The sequence below is a fragment of the Jaculus jaculus genome, chromosome 1 (genome assembly GCF_020740685.1).
Source record: "Jaculus jaculus isolate mJacJac1 chromosome 1, mJacJac1.mat.Y.cur, whole genome shotgun sequence".
NCBI classification, from domain to species: Eukaryota; Metazoa; Chordata; class Mammalia; order Rodentia; family Dipodidae; genus Jaculus; species Jaculus jaculus.
The window spans coordinates 332,698,280-332,715,224 of NC_059102.1; the positions used below are offsets into that span (position 1 = coordinate 332,698,280).

The 16,945-nt window shown below is 39.4% G+C and overlaps 1 protein-coding gene across 6 annotated transcripts in view; it reads left to right on the top strand.

The window, feature by feature from the left end:
* Window positions 1-15,267, top strand: part of Rcor3 (REST corepressor 3) — a 67,043-nt gene extending 51,776 nt beyond the window's left edge. For 2 of the 6 annotated variants that reach the window (XM_045142412.1, XM_045142413.1), the window contains exons 10-12: window positions 1,822-1,879; window positions 11,305-11,546; window positions 12,003-15,267. In XM_045142412.1, coding sequence (XP_044998347.1) covers window positions 1,822-1,879; window positions 11,305-11,546; window positions 12,003-12,347 — 645 coding nt within the window. In that variant the 3' untranslated portion in view covers window positions 12,348-15,267. Of the gene's footprint in view, window positions 1-1,821; window positions 1,880-10,940; window positions 11,074-11,304; window positions 11,547-12,002 lie in introns of those variants that run through there. The other 4 variants (XM_045142414.1, XM_045142415.1, XR_006635149.1 and 1 more) reach the window with 3 other exon arrangements.
* Window positions 15,268-16,945: the final 1,678 nt, after the last annotated feature.

The following is a 16,945-nucleotide window of genomic DNA, read 5'->3' on the forward strand; positions in this document are numbered from 1 at the left end:
CAGGAGATCTTGGCCTGAACTCTGTCCGGTCTGAGGGCACAGAGAGAACACAGTCACTCTCCCTGGTGACTCCAACTCCTCTGTCCCAGGCTTCTCATCACTGCCTTGTCTGTCGCTCTTGTTAATCAGTATAAATACAGAAGAAACCAAAAGGAAATCACAAACTGAAGGGATGAAAACTTGTTAAATCTGTCAGAGTACCAGAGAATGGCTTTGCTAAGCCAGGAAGTTGTTGACATGAATATCTGCAGCAGTCACAGCTGAAGGGACAGCCAAGCGCTGCGACACAAGAGCGCGTGAGCAGCACAGCTCACAGGTCTTGAGAACAGTTGTTGGAGCCTAGAAAAGCAGCAGCCCCCTTTGGAAAAGATTTTTTAGTTTAGTTTAGTTTAGTTTAGTTTAGTTTAGTTTAGTTTAGTTTAGTTTAGTTTAGTTTTTCAAGGTAGGGTTTCATTCTAGCCCAGGCTGACTTGGAATTCGCTGTGCAGTCTCAGGGTGGCCTCGGACTCAGTGATCCTTCTACCTACAAGTGTTGGGATTAAAGGCATGTTCCTCCATGCCGGGCTCTTTTTAAAAAATTCTTTTTATTGAGAGTTTTCATACATGCATCTACTGTATTTTGATTATAGTCCCCTCCCGTTTCCGCTGTCATTCGTCCTCCTCAATCCCTTCTTTCCAACTCGTCTCTCTTCTGCTTAATGTCTTCTGCCCGCTGCCTTCTCTTTTGCGGCGGCTCCCACGCGTCCTCAGAACTCCCGCTGTCCCCGCTGGCTCTTGGCTCTTGGCTCTTGCTGGTCTTTTCCTTGCTGTCAGGTGTTCTAACTGAGGTGTCCTCTTCAGCTCTCTTGCTGTCCATCTGCTCCTTTTGAATTGCCTGGAACTCAAACATTTCCGTTGTGAATTTCCTTTCTTGTTCTAGGTATTTTCTTTTCCTTTTTTTATATTAGAAAATTTGTTTCTTACATTTAATTTTTGTTTCATTTTTTAATAAAGAAATACGCACCTTTTTTCATTGATACCATCCAGAAACTGAGTGGTAAGACCAGACACCCCTTCTCAAAGAACACTTGCTTTTGCTGAGCATGTCTAGGTATCAAACCAAGTCTTACCAGTTCCTTCTGCAAACCTCTTTGCTCCACTCTTCTCTGCTACTAAACATTCTTGACTTACACAGTCAGTGGATGAGCTGGTTACATATCTGATACTATAGTATCACTGTAAAAATCCTGACTAGATATTTGGAGCAAGGGCCTTTAACCACTGATCAACCTAACTGAACCCACTAAATGAACATTTAGAAGTTTGGGGTCTTATTAGTGGGCTGCTTCCTGCTCAGAAATTCTAAAAAAAAAAAAAAAATTAAGACACATGCCTTTTCGACACTCCACTTCTGTTAGGATGAGAAAGGCTAGGTTTAATATACTATAAAGCAAAGGAACGTGAGACTCACAGATCCTCTCTACAGAAAATAAAGTCTCTTAAATGTTAAAAGCTAGTCTGACAATATGCACAGTGTGTGTGTGATATGGGAACATTGTAATTTGAAAATGGGTGGCCGCTCTTTGGCTTTCTTAGGTTTTAATATCTCTTAAATATCAATGTTGTCTTTTCTACCAAATTGGTACATTTCCCTTTCATTGTTTTTCTGTTTGGGTAAAAGGTAACTAAAATATATATTTTAATCCATCTAAAATGAAATCTTCATAAGTCATAGTTTTAGTGGTTTCATGTCTTATGATTTACTTAAAAGTTTTTGTAAAGCACTTTGGAAAAATGTCTGTTTTCATATCCTCATTAGGAAACCTCTCTTTAATTTTGTAGTCAAATCAGAAAATTAATGCCCGTTGGACCGCAGAGGAGCAGCTTCTAGCAGTGCAAGGTATATTAAAGATAAGCGGCTGTTGTTGTTAATGAGCACGTGACTTGTCATGAAGGGGGCTACCATACTTCTTCCTTCCTTTAGAAACGGATCAAGAAAGGGTTCTTGTGTTCATCACAGTGTCCTGGTGACCACAAATCCTGTCCTGTGTCTTAGGGTGTGTCGTAGTGAATCTGTGAATTGAGGCACGGCACCTATTCTGAGCACTGAACAGCCTGTAGCAATGACCAGCCACAAGCAGGTCACACAAGCTTGTGTCCAGTTTTGTGTTCCTGCAGCTGAGTTCATTCTTACTGTATTTTACATTGATCACTCCTAACTAAAAGTATGAACTGTAAATTTAATAGTGTTTTTCTATCTGATAGTGTCAGGTAATGAAAATATACGTTTAAGAGATATACAACTGAATGCTTCGAAACCTGGCTTTAAATATAAATACAATTTTAAGAGCCTTAAAAGATATACCTGAAGTATAATATAAATGACACTTTAATGCATCATTTATAATAATGCTGTATTGAATTGTATGGCAAAAAACCTTTTTACCCTAGGAATCCCCATGGGCAAAATGGGAAACATAAACTTGGATTTCTCCTGTTTGGGCTGTTGTGAGCACTGTTCCATAACTGAAGCATGGATGAGCCCCCCTGTGATGAGTCCTCACGACTTTTGATCTCGGCTAAGACTGAGAGTGGAGCCCAGTGAAACATAAGCACACCACGGATGTGCATCAGTGGTCAGCATGTTCAGTGGCTGGATCTTGTGTGCTTACAACTGTGGCTCAGAGCTCTACCATAGATTTCGAACAGGAATCCTTATTCATGTGTAATGCTTCCCTCTGATAAGAATTGAACCCTGATTTCCAATGTTTGCTTGCTTAGAGGGTAGTGTGTTAATTTTGGGCTGTAATAGAAATTATCCCCGTGAAAATGTTTTCTGAAGAGGACGTCTAGGGAAGCTGGGCTCCTCTTTCTCTACACAGTGTTCAAGAGTTGACCTATTCGCAGCCTCTCTTGGAGGGGTTACCAGCCCCCGAGCACTAGGGCTAGATTGACTAGTGCGCAAAGCTGCATTTGCAGATGGGGCACTGGTAGAATGTGTGTGTGTGTGTAGCTTACAAATATTAAAGCAAGAAGAGTACCCATAACTAGCATAAACATTTCCCTGGTGTTGGTATGCTTTGTAGTATTATGCACATTTAAATGACTAATGCAACAGGTGCTCTTGTGATCTCACAGGCATTTTCAAGTAATGTATTCATGTAATGTCTCATTTTTATTTCTTTGGGCTTTTTGGAATATATTTTTCATTTTGACTTTTTTTTTTCAAGTTAGGTTCTCATTCTAACCCAGACTGAACTGAAATTTACTCTGTAAGCCCAAACTGGCCTCTAATTTATAGCAATCCTCCTACCTTTGCCTCCCTAGTACTAAGATTAAAGACATGTGCCACCACACCCAACCATTTTGACTTTTTTTTTTTTTTTTTTTTTTGCTGTTGTCATCTAAAGGCTGTTTGCATCCAAAGTAGTTATTTTAGAGAAGACTAAATAATGCTGTTTTTGTTGTTGTTCTTCTTTTTCTTTTTTCTTTTTTACCCAAGGTAGGATCTCACTCTAGCTCAGGCTGACCTGGAATTCACTATGTAGTCTCAAGGTGGCCCCACAATCAACGGTGATCCTCCTACCTCTGCCTCCCAAGTACTGGGATTAAAGGTGTTCACCACCACACCTAGAACCATGCTGTTTTAATGTGCCCATACCTTTACATTAATATCTAGAAGTATGTTCTTTTTGGTAATTTTTATACATGTATAAAATATATTTTGATCATATTCCTCATATTATCATCTCTTGTCCCCTTCCTGCCAAACAACTCCTCAACTAGTCCTGCTCACATTCTTAGCAGCATGTCTTACAAGAGTGTAACCACAGATTAATGTCGCTTGCACCCAAGTCTCAGTGGCTGAGGTGTATAATTGTAGTGTGTTTTAACATACAGTTTGCTGTTACAGTCACTAGCAGGCAGTTGTTTTTTTCTCTAGTCTTCATAATAAATTATTATGTAGCATTCTTCTAATAGTAACTTCGTTTTTACAAAGCAGTCATAAATTATCCTTTGTTAGTTTTTGCTTTTTCTGAGGTGAGGTCTCTAGCCCAGGCTGACCTAGAACTCACTCTGTAGTTCCAGGCTAGCCTCAAACTCACAGTGATCCTCCTACCTCTGCCTCCCCAGTGCTGGGGTTAAAGGCATGTGCTACAACATTTAACTAATAAATTATGTTTTAATAACAACATATTTTAATTTGTTTAGCACCTTATATTTAGAATATTTTATACATATGTTGTGATTGAACACTCACCTAAAATGTACTTTACTTTGTCTTACTTGTAATAGAGTGTCAAAGTGACATAGAAAAATAAATAATCTAATGCTACTGTTGAAGATTTTTAAGTGTATTATACAAACTTGTAATTATCTTAAGGCCAACCATATCAAGATCATTTTCTTTTCTAGGGTTGAAATACTATTTTCCACCCCTCTTATTCCATCTCATCATGCTACTACCTACTGAATGCTAACAGTTTAAACATGTTTTCCTTTCTTTCTCCCTTAATTGAAGGATGAGTGGAGGGCCGTGCTCCGTCTGATAGGCGTGGCCTTTGGCACTTGGGCATGACTTGGTTCTGTTCTTTCCAGTCCCGTCTTTGTAATCGCAGTAGTGCTTGAGGAGTTACTGGCGCTGCTACTTGACTCCACTTAGTATATTAATTAGCAGGAATGTTTCTTCCACAATTTTTGCCATGTATTCTTAAGTATCTTAATTTTTTTAAAGTCTTTTAATATTTTTTATTTTCTTATTTATGAGAGAGTATGGGCTCACCATGGCCTCTTGCCACTGGAAACAAACTTCAGGCGCATGTGTCGCTTTGTGCATCTGGCTTTTCATGTGTACTGGGGTTTTGCAAGCAAGTGCTTTTAACTACTGAGCCATCTCTCCTCTCCGGCCCAGTTTCTTTTCTTTTTTGTTGTTGTTGTTTTCAAGGTAGAGTCTCACTCTAGCGCAGGCTGACCTGGAGTTCACTATGTAATCTCAGGGAGGCCTGGAACTCACAGTGAACCTCCTACCTCTGCCTCCCAAGTGCTGGGATTAAAGGCATGTGCCACCATGCCCAGTTCTAGCCCAGTATCTTAACTTTCTAGTATATAAAGTTAACTTTGAGACCAACCGTCATCTTCCCATATTTGTGTTAATAGAAAAATACTGCCCCTGTTTGAAGTTTGTATCATCTGTCTTTGTAGCCTGTAATGCTTTTAGTTGTTTTTTTTTTTATTGCAGTTACACTTAACACTCATGATAAAATTTCTTTATTGATCAAGAATTAAGAAAAAATTAGGTTCTGTGTATGTCTCTTAGTGTGTGTTGGGGACAAAATATTTGCCTTTTTTCCTTTTTGTTTATTTTGGTTTTTGAGATAGGGTCTCACTCTAGCCCAGGGTGACCTGGAGTTCACTATGTAGTCTCCAGTGGCCTTCAACTCCCTAGTGCTAGGATTAAAGACATGTGCCAACACACCTGGCTATGTTTGCCATTTTATAGTCTACCTCCTGAACATATTCATTTTCTAATAATTACAAAAATGCTTTCTGATTAAAATATGCTATTTCAGGGGGAAACAGCTTTCCAATTTTATCAAAATTTAGTTCTTTTTCACTTTACGTGCCATTTCATATAAAACAGAAAATGATAGAAGTATATTCAGATAGATATGCCCTTCCTTTCCTGGAGTTCATAATTTCATCCTTCTAAGATCAGTGAAATGGAAAATCTAGAAATTGCCTTTTAGGTTTATGTAGTAGCCATAAAAATGAGAATAGTTTATAAAGTAGAAGAAAAAAGTTGGTTTTACTATTAATAATAAAAATGGTAAATATCGTACATAAATAATTGAGAGAGTAGAAATGAGAAACTCATAACTCTGTATTCTTTTTTCATATTTTATTTTAATTTATTTATTTACTTGACAGAGAGAGAGAGAGGGAAAGAGAGAGAGAGAAGGGCATGCTAGGGCCTCCAGCTACTGCAAACGAACTCCAGACACATGTGCCACCTTGTGCATCTGGCTAACGTGGGTCCTAGGAAATCCAACTTAGGTTCCTTGGCTTTGCAGTCAAATGCCTTAACTGCTAAGCCATCTCTCCAGCCTCTAGTTTGTTCTTTAAGCTACATTTTTATTTATTTGTGTGAACGGGCCACTTTATGGATCTGGCTTTACAAGCATACTGGGTACTCAAATCAGGGCCGTCAGGCTTTGCAAGCAAGCATGTTTAACCACTGAGCCATCTCTCCAGCCCCACTTTTGTATTTTAAAGACATCCTTTCTGTTAAAGTGTAACTATCAGCCCTCTGGTATTCTTTAAGTAATTAATAATTTAAGCTTTTCATCATTTTTTGTAATGGAATTTAACTTTCAATATGGAAGATGGGGATGTAGGACTCAGAAGACAAACCATGGGCTTTCGAAGAAAAATATATGATTTAGACTGCTAGCCCTCCCTTTACATACCAATCATTGTCCTACCTTAATAATGAATTTGTTGAGATTTACAGAGGTAAAAAGAAATAATACACTTAGTGGTTCAAGTTTAAAAGTTGTATTTTGTTGATTTGATTAAGAACCACATCCTTAGAGCTTCTCGATACCCACGTGCTCTATTAGTTCAAAGACATATTAACTAAGTCAAGGGCATGCTCGTGTCTAAGGAAGCCTGTAGAACTGAGGGAGATGCTCAGTGGGTGAAGTGGGCCTGAGGGTAGACCCCATGTAAAACAAGCCAGGCATGATGGTGTGCACTTGTAACCCCAGCCCTGAGAAGGGGAATTTGGGAGGATCCCTGGGGCTTGCTAGAAAGCCAGTCCTAGCCTACTTAGCAAGTTCTAGTTCAGTGAGAGACACTGTGTCAAAAAGAATGAGAGAAGGGGGCATAGTAGGGGGAGGGATAGACAGTGGATGACATTTCGGAAATGGCACTGGAAGCTGTTCTTTTTATTATTTTTTAATTTATTCATTTGAGAGCAATAGACAGACACACAGAGAAAGAGGCAGGTAGAGAATGGGCACGCCAGGGCCTCCAGCCCCTACAAACGAACTCCAGATGCATGTCCCACCTTGTGCAGCTGGCTTATGTGGGTCTTGGGGAATCAAGCCTCAAACCGTGGTCCTTAGGCTTCACAGGCAAGTGCTTAACCGCTAAGCCATCTCTCCAGCCCTGGAGGCTGTTCTTTGCCATTCACATGCCACCTGCACTTGCTTGTTTGTGTGTACTTACACACAAATACACATGAAAAAGATAAAAGATGTTTTTCCATAGAACACAGGAAAAATACGATGCCTTCAAATTTTATTACCTAGAAGCATTTTATATCACTATTAATGTTTTTGTAGTTTTGTAGTACAGAAATTTTAAACATACCAAAACATTTGTTACAAGCTATCCCTCCCAGTTTTAAAAAGCAAATTTTGATTTTATGCACATAATTGGGAAATACCATTTTAAGTGCTCCTAATTATCTTGCCAGCCAGTGCTTAAAAAATGGAAATGAATAAACACCACTAACTCAGGACTTGGGGTGATGCACATAGTGGCTATACTAAGTCTTTACTATATTAATCAGACTATCTTCTTTAACAAAAATAGCATGTAATTTTTTTCAAATGTGTATGTATTGTATTTATGTTGGGTAACAGTTACTGATTGGAAAATGTGAACTTTCATAAAATCTAATAGCACAGCATTCTAATGAGTTATATTTTTGTTCATTCTCAAACATAATTTTTAAAAATATTTATTAAGTATTAAAAAGTATTATCTGTAATTATAGGAAGGCAAGCTGTTTAATTGTCACTTTCAGATGAACTTTAGAAATGTAACTGAACAATTTTTTTCTCTCCCTGAGAAATTTACAGTTTTGCTTCTTCCAGGGTTCTCTATACGGTGATTCCACTCACCCTTGATAACTGGCTTCCTGCCCTAGAGTGAGAGTGTGGTAATCGTGGTTCACTGTGCCTAACCCTTGCATGTGCTTAGGAAGAGATGGATTTAGCCATTGTACTTACTTGCTGAGCAAGCAATCAGAGTGCCTGTTTACTATAAACTATTACACAGGCTGGTCTCCCCTCCATCAGGAAGTCGTTGAGATCATTGTTCCTTGCTACTGCTGTGCTTGGTCATCTTGAATCCCCATTTGGGATTCTTTTGAAGGAACAGTCCAGCAAGCCAGCTGGCATTACAGTGGAGTTTGGCTAACTGCCCAGCATGCCATAAAGCTTAAGAATTCCATCGTCTAGATGCCATGATGAGCCTATTTATTACTGGGTATGGTAACTTTAAAAAGTTTTAAAGTGGGGGTGGGTCACATCTTGAAGCCTCACTGGGAAGCTGGCAACACAGAGTGATAAAGAAACTCACCGTATAAGGAAATCCTGAGCATTTTGTGCAATCTCAGTGTCCTGGTAATGCCTGCTGCTTGCCCAGCATAGCACTATATACACCATGGAGTTTGTCAGACCCCACTGGAACAGGTAGTTGAGGCTTCCCTAGTCCGGAGGCTACAGGGAGCTCTAGCTATTGCAGATCCTACCCAACCATCCTAAAGGACCAAAAGATTAGCATCTGGACACCAGTGTTCTCAGGACCCTTGATGGTGACCTTCCACAGAACCAGAGTCTGCAGCGTGTCAGAGCCTTCACACAAGTTCATGCACATGCCACTGACTTAGGAAAATCTCCTAACATCCAAGTCTGTACAAAAACCAAAGCTCTTATGGAAAGTAGATTACATAAAAGAATCAGGAGTGGGGCAACATTGGAATTTTTTTTTTTTTTTTTGCTATTTTTTGAAGTATATTTTGCAAAACTAATAGGGTTATAGTATCTTAAGACTTGGGGGTCAGTGTTAGTTTTAATGTTATTTCTTGTCACCCTAATCTTAAGATTGTTGTTTCTTAGCCTGTATATTTAGGCTTGGTATTTTGAGAAGGCGGACCAAGGATCCCTTCTGAAATTTCAGGCTCCTAGAGAGCTCCATGCCTGGATTTCAGTCAGGACTTGTTCTTCTCTGCAGAGCTCAGTTGTGTTTAGAAATGGTTTAAGAACACTTAACTACTGCTATCAAACTGGTTAGATGCTCAGTCAGTAAAATGCTTGCCTCACAAACATGAGGACCTGAGTTCCATCCCCAGAAACTGTAAAAATACTGGGCATGGTGTTGTGTGCCTGTCATTCCACTTCCGGCAAGGGGGAGATAAGAGGATGCCCAGGACTCACTAGTCTAACCTTACTAGTAAGCTTCAGGCCAGTGAGAAATAGTCTGCAAAAATAAAAGATGGGGCCGGTCGAGGTTGCACACACCTTTAATCCCAGCACTTGGGAGGCAGAGGTAAGAGGATCGCTGTGAGTTCGAGGCCACCCTGAGACTACATAGTGAATTCCAGGTGGGTCTGGGCTAGAGCAAGACCCTACCTTGAAAAACCAAAAAATAAAATACAATAAAAGATAGTGTTGGAGAGATGACTTAGCAGTTAAGGTGCTTGCCTGTGAAGCCTAAGGACCCAGGTTGGTCTCCTCAGAAGTCACGTAAACCAGACATGCAAGGTAACACATGCACAAAAGGTGACGCATGCATCTGGAGTTTGATTGCAATGGCTAGAGGCCCTGGCACACGAATTCCCTGCCCTCCACCATGAAAAATAATAATTTTTCCAAACATGGATAGTGTTCCTGATGATGACACGAGAGAGGTGGTCCTCTGGCCTCTACATACATACTTAAAAGGGAAACAGTGACTGCTTTCTAAAGTATAGGTAGTGGAGAAGTATTGAATATTGTTACATTGTTACAGAATAAGTGATATTATGGAATAACCTGGGGTTTTCATTGCTAAATCAACCCTCAGTGTAATGTAGTCTCTATAGAATCCATGGTGAACTGTGCAGTTCAATCTTGAAATCAACCCCTGGATTTAAAGAGAATATTTCATGTTGATAAAAATTAAATAGTGTTTGCTGTCATGCATATGTCTTTTTACTTTTGAGAACAGAACAAATGAATGATCTTCGAAACCCAAAGTTCTGTTTAAAGGGAGTGAGGGAGTGTGCATTTAAAAGAGTGTCAGACTTCTCATCCCAAGTGTGCTAAGGTCATAGAGCCCCCCCCCCCCCCCCGTCAGGCCCCGCTGGTGGAAAGTAGCAGGAGGTGCTTGTTCCCAAAGCCTCAGTTCAGACTAAGAGTAGGATTTGAAAGCAGAACTATTTCATGCCGTGATGTTGTTGTTAGGTAGCTGGATATTTTGTATTAATTGGTACAGTGAACATACAGTGCTTCTGCTGGGGTATTACCATATTCTACATTACTGTCTCATGTGTGATTGTGTACATGTGTGTTCAAGCCTTCTTTTATCTTCTTTCTTAGCTCTTTCATGATTTTCTGATACTTTCATGAAAACAGTTATCAAAGTGTAAAATCAAAATTTTTTACTTTTGTATTTTGAGCTAAGTACATATGCTTCCAGAAATGAGCCCTTGAACATTTTTGGGATTTAAATTGAACAGATCACTATCCATTTTAAGTTCTGTATCACAATTGGTAATCTAACTTCATAAGTCAATTGTGTGTATATTATATGAACCTTTCTTAGTGAATAAATTCTCATACAGTTCTTTTCCTACTATGACCTTATTCCTTAGGCTAGAGAACATAACTTAAAATCCTTACCCATAAGTCTTTACAACTATTAGATGAGTTACAATCCATTTGGCTCAAACATACCTTCTTTAACCCATTCATCAGATTGTTTAATTCTGCTTTTGTATTCAAATTATTTCTATTTGTTGGTATCCTGATGGGATGGGCAAGTATCACTATAAAGTCAGTATTAAGACTAAAATTAAAATGGTTTTCCTAGTGGGGGAACAAACAGCATATTCACCCAGTCCATTGAGGGGATAAGAGATGGCTCATTCCCATCCAGTTTTGTTTACAAACGGTGTTGCTCAAATTTAGGTGACTGGCTACTAGGGAAATAAATGAATGTGGAATTGAGGATGGAACAAAGAATTCAATGCTTTACAATAAATGGACTGTATTTGAGAGTTCAAGAGAGGATTGGAGAAAATAACTGAGTATGTAAAAAATGGTAAGTTTCTGATTGTTCAGTTGAAGGCAAGTGGCTGGCTCCGTGAAATGACATAATTGACGGTTTTCATCTGTGACCCTGATATCTTAAGCCTCTGTCTCAGAATTGAGAAATGAGCAGAATTTATCAGAAAGGGCGCACATTGCTGGTATCGTGTGTGTGCATGATGTGTGGTACACACAGCTCTCCTGACTGACCCTTCACAGGCCTGTTATTTACTTTGCCTTCCAGGTGTCCGCAAATACGGTAAAGATTTTCAAGCTATTGCAGATGTAATTGGCAACAAGACTGTTGGCCAAGTGAAGAACTTCTTTGTAAACTACAGGCGTCGGTTTAACTTAGAGGAGGTATTGCAGGAGTGGGAAGCAGAACAAGGAACCCAGGCTGCTAATGGTGACGCTCCTACTTTAGGGGAGGAGACAAAAAGTGCTTCTAATGAGCCATCAGGGAAGAGCACTGATGAAGAAGAGGAGGTGTGTTTGTGTCTGGAATTTGAGCTAATATGAGTTGAGGAGTCTCCATTTTGTATGGTATTCTTAAGGGCCAGTTAAAGAGCATGAAAGGCTGACAATACACTTTCTCGGTGATACATCCCATGACTCCTAAGTCACAATGACATGCTAATTTCTGATCCTAGCAGAGCAAGAGTGTATTGTTCTCCCATAGTCTTATTTTTATTTCCATTGTTACTCTGTTTACTAATAAAGATACCTGTTCCTAGCTCGTTACTTTTTTTGTTTTGGTTTGGTTTTGTTTTGTTTTATTTTTTTGTTTGGTTAAAAATAAAAGAAGCTTGTGCTTCCAATAAACACTGGTGTTATGCTTTTGTTTTGTTTTGATTTTATTTTCCTCTGACAGCCCAAACTGTGTTGTGTCAAGCTTATTAGGATTTAAGTCTCATACCTGTATTTTTGTTTCCTCGCCTCTAGGCACAGACCCCACAGGCTCCTCGGACTCCGGGTCCATCACCTCCTGCCCCTTCACCCACTCCAACACCAACAGCCCCCACTGCCGCTCTGAACCAGCCCCCTCCACTTCTTCGTCCAGCGCTGCCTGCCGCCCCGGCTCTTCACCGGCAGCCCCCTCCGCTCCAGCAGCAGGCTCGGTTCATCCAGCCCCGGGCAACTCTCCATCAGCCTCCACCACCTCTCATTCGCCCTGCTAATTCTATGCCACCCCGCCTAAACCCAAGACCAGTGTTGTCCACAGGCGGTGGTCAGCAGCCACCATCACTGATTGGAATTCAGACAGATTCACAGTCCTCACTGCACTAAAGATTAAACTGGACATGGCAGAAACTTTCCGCCGTCATTACATCAGTGCTCATCTGACTGACCAAGAGGGGAGAGACTAGTACTTGCGGGTGCCGAGGCGGCACGCCGGTCCGTGGCAGTGCCCGAGCAGAAGTGGACACCTAGATTTTCAGTTCACTAAAGTCACACAACGAAAGCCTCCGGTTAGCTCCTTTCTAGAACGTATTCACCAATGGGATCTCATGAAAGGAAAAATATTAAGTGTTCTCTATGCCAAGGGATTTTTTTTGTTTTGATTTTACTATATTTATTTTATTGAGGTTCTTGATTTTTCTGTCTCTTCATAGTCAAGGCTGGTAGTACAGGAATGTTGACTTAGGAATTGTGAAAACTCCTTAGGTTTCTTAAGGATTTTTGGCTTTTTTTCTTTAATTTTTTTAAAATAAGTTTTCCTATGTTAGGAGTGCAAGAATAAATAACCTGCATTTCAGATTTTGTTATATGTTCATTTTATTCATATTTAAGAAATTATAGCTGCACGTCCCTTTTTCCAAAACATGTTGCTTTTTTTCTAAAGGAATTCTAGTATAGTCCTTTTAAAGAAAGCAATTTAGTCAATTGCAAAGCAATTATATGAAACCACAGAGAATGTATTGAGCCTGATAACCCGTTAGCATACAGTTTAGGGTCCTAGTGCAAAGTCCTTGTCTAAGGTCATTGACCCACTGTCTATTAGTAATCGGAGTTTGGAATAATTTCCATATAAGTAAGGACTTAATTTGGTGAAATAGGATGCCTTTAAGTTCCTTTATTTTGAAAAAAAAAAAATGTTTCTAAATGCTATTTACTTTTAACTAGTAGCTGTCTATATTTGGGGAACTTTAGAAGAGATTATATTTTGTCAGTTATGTAGAAATGGTGGCTATGGAAGCATTTATTTACGATACCCTTTTTGTGTTTTGCTTCTGAATTAAAATTACCCTCATACTTACTAATATAGTCTGCATATAATATGAAGGGTGTTTTCTTGATAAATCTCTCTTGTGCTATTTGGATTACATTTGTGTCTTCCTTACAGCCAACCTGTACTTGTGAGTTTGGCTTAAGGTTAAACCATCAACATTATTTCATAAAGTAAACTTAAGAATTTGTTCTGTGTTACTCTACAGATGTATCCATATATTTCCATAATTGTGCTGTTAGCTAAAAATACTGAGACCCATTTTATAACAAAACAGACCTATTAAACTCATCACATAATCATTAAGCACCTACAAAGAATATTTTATAAGTGATGGTGGGTGTCTCAGCAGTGTGTTACTGATACAGTGATTTCATACTGGACTCGTGACTGCATAGGGACAGATGGATCCACTTGTGCTACATGGGGCTGACTGCTCACACCTTCATGGACTCTTTACAGAGTGTACACAAGCCACCAGCATCAGAGGTTCTCATTAATGTTTCAGAGGTCATGTATTCCCAAAATACTGAAAAAATAGTCCCTTCCATTGGCTCTATGGCTTTTAAAGAGCTGTAGATTTAAATTCATTGGTTAGTCTTAATTTTCAGCGTTACCATCTCTGTCACAAGGACCCTACATTCTGGCATAACTGAGAATGGTTTGCAGGGTAGAGCCTTTTCCTTTTCACTGGGTCACCATAAATAGTTCTTCCTCTGGACTATAACCAGATAAAACTTCACTGATTTCAAGTAATATTAAAGCATTTATACTTATTTTCACTTTAAAAGCCATTGAGGGACAGTTATATACCTTAAAATACCTAAAGCATTTTTTAAAAGCACTTGAATTGTCTTGCATATGTGCATAGTATACCTTGACAGCTGCCATTGTCTTGTCTCTTGTCAGTACACAGTACGTGATCAGCACCAGCACCTGTCCAGTGTTCAGTATATTGTGATTCATCTAAAAGTCATGTTGTCCCTGGGTGGGCCCAGGTGCTGTGTCTGAGGGCCGTGCTGTGACTAACTGATGTACACCAGAGCACACAGTACAAAACCCTGGCGTCGCCAGTGGCATAACACCTGTGTATAGCGAGATGTCTGTTGTGCTTTGCAGATTTTGTAAATAATTTGCACGTCATTATTTTTCTTTTTGTTTCAGCAGTGTTTGGCCTGGAAGAGTAATATGCTTGCTGCTTAATCAAAGGATTAAAGATTTAAAGATGTCTATGTCTTCTATTTTTATATACTCTCATGTTATATGAGGAACTTAGGACCTCTTCACTGTGAAATTCAAAATACTGATTTTTATAAAAATCAAATCCTAGAAATCTTTTAATGACCATTTCTTTAATTTTGAGGTTATCTTTTTTGAGAAATCAACACCAAAGTGTTTTTATGACATTACTAAAAATAAACCACTGTTGATGCATCTGGTAAAATTAATGAAAAATATTTTCTCTATGATTTCATTCCCATGTAATATGGATGGAAGTGAAGGTAAGTTATAACAAAAACTTATCCTTAATAAGTTTACAGTTAAGTAAGTAAAATAGAATATATAATGAAAATGAAAGAATGTTAGGAATAAATGTAGGGAGTAAGCCAAGAATGTGATGGTCAGTATTTCCAAGAAGATGAAGTACTTTAGTTACAAGTACTGTTTACTTATTAGTTGTATGGTATTAATTTAATGTTCCTCCCTGTTATCAAAAGACTATTACTTTTATATATTCCTTACTGCTACCTGGTTAACTTGGGTGTATCAGGATCCCATCAGGAAGAAAAATGTGACTTGGGGCTAAAAGTGGAATTTGTATTTCTCTGTGTGCTTCCCAAAATAAATGATGAATACATTCTGATTTCAGGGGGCATAAGAAAAAAAAGTGAAATGTGTTCAACTTTTGAACTTGGACATTTGTTACAGATGACCTCATGTGTAAGAAGGTAATAATAAATGAGCACAGAAAGGATCCGAGTCAAGTGTGAGAAGCCTTGCTCTGTCAGACAGTGTCTACACAAGTGTGTGTCATGACAGCCGACCGGAAAGAACATGAACTGTCTAATATTCAGGAAAAGCAGATCACATAAGCTAATTTCCATCCCTAGTAGACTTGTAGACAGGTGCTTAGTGAACGTCTGATATTGCAGTTGTATGGAAGTAATGGTGTTAGAAGTTAACCAGGAAAAGTAAGGACAGCCTAACTGACTGGGTTAGAGTTATGATGCTAATAGAGGGCAACTAACATTACATATATAAACCCAGTGATGGCCCTTCATGAAGTTATGAAGCCTTCTCTTCCCTTTGCTATTTCCTAAGCTCTGAACATACCGTGAAGAAACAGTGAAGACTAGAAAGTACTGTTGGGTTGGTGTTGCAGTCAGGTTTGCATTGCTGGCATAAATCACCTGACCAAGAGCAGCTTTTGGGAAAAAAGGTTTATTTTGGCTTACAGACTCAAGAGGAAGCTCCATGGTGGCAGGGAAAATGATGACATGAGCAGAAGGTGGACATCACCCCCTTGCCAACATCAGGTGGACAACAGCAATAGGAGAGTGTGCCAAACACTGGCATGGGAAAATTGGTTATAACACCCATAAGCCTGCCCCCAACAATACACTGCCTCCAGGAGGCTTTAATTCCCAAATCTCCCAAATCTGGGAACCTAGCATTCAGAACACCTAAGTTAATGGGGGACACCTGGATCAAACCGCCACACTTATTTGCCTTTTGCCCTTACCAGATTAGAAACAGACTGCTGATAAGGGGATGGGTCTTAATTTTATTTATTTGTGAGCAGAGAGGAAGAGTATGGGTGCTCCAGAGCTTCTGGCCCCTGTAAATGAACTCCAGACACACGCACTTTGTGCATCTGACTTTATGAAGGTACTGGGCAATCAAACCCAGGCCCACAGGCTATGCAAGCAAGGACCTTTAACTGCTGAGCCATCTATCCAGGGCTCTAAAATTCTTTCTTCTTTTGTTTTTTAAGAGGTAGGTTCTCATTCTAGCCCAGGCAGACCTAGAATTCTATGTAGTCTCAGGGTGGCCTCAAACTCAATGATTCTCCTACCTCAGCCTCTCAAGTGCTGGGTTGCCAAGCAATCCCACAATTCTTGAGCTTCTGAAGATTTAGGGATGAGATGGGAATATGAACTGAAGTTGAAAAGTAATCCTCACGTAGTAAATGGCAGAATACTTTCCATAATGTCTTTAGATTATTTTAAGAAAGGTTATCTGCACAGTGTCATTGTTTTTAAGTGCATAAGGCAGTTACTAGTATAGATTAGATCCTGAATGTTTGTGCACCACACAGGTGTCTCAGTTACATGTAGCCTATTAACGTGGTGACGAGTGTAAACAGTCCGAATCACGAAGCTTATATGTGTCCCCCCACACATTTAGTATCATGACCCTTCGAATTTCAAGTTATTTAACCTACCTGGCCATCAGTTTACTTATCTCTAAATTTGGGAAGTATTTTAACTACCTAATGGATGTTAGAGGCTCATACATTTCTAACTTACACAACAACACAACAGCCTTCTTAATAAGAAAATGTGTATTTTGACAATTTTTTTTTGAGGTAGGGTCTCACTCTAGCCCAGGCTGACCTGGAACTCACTATGAAGTCTCAGGGTGGCCTCAAACGCAC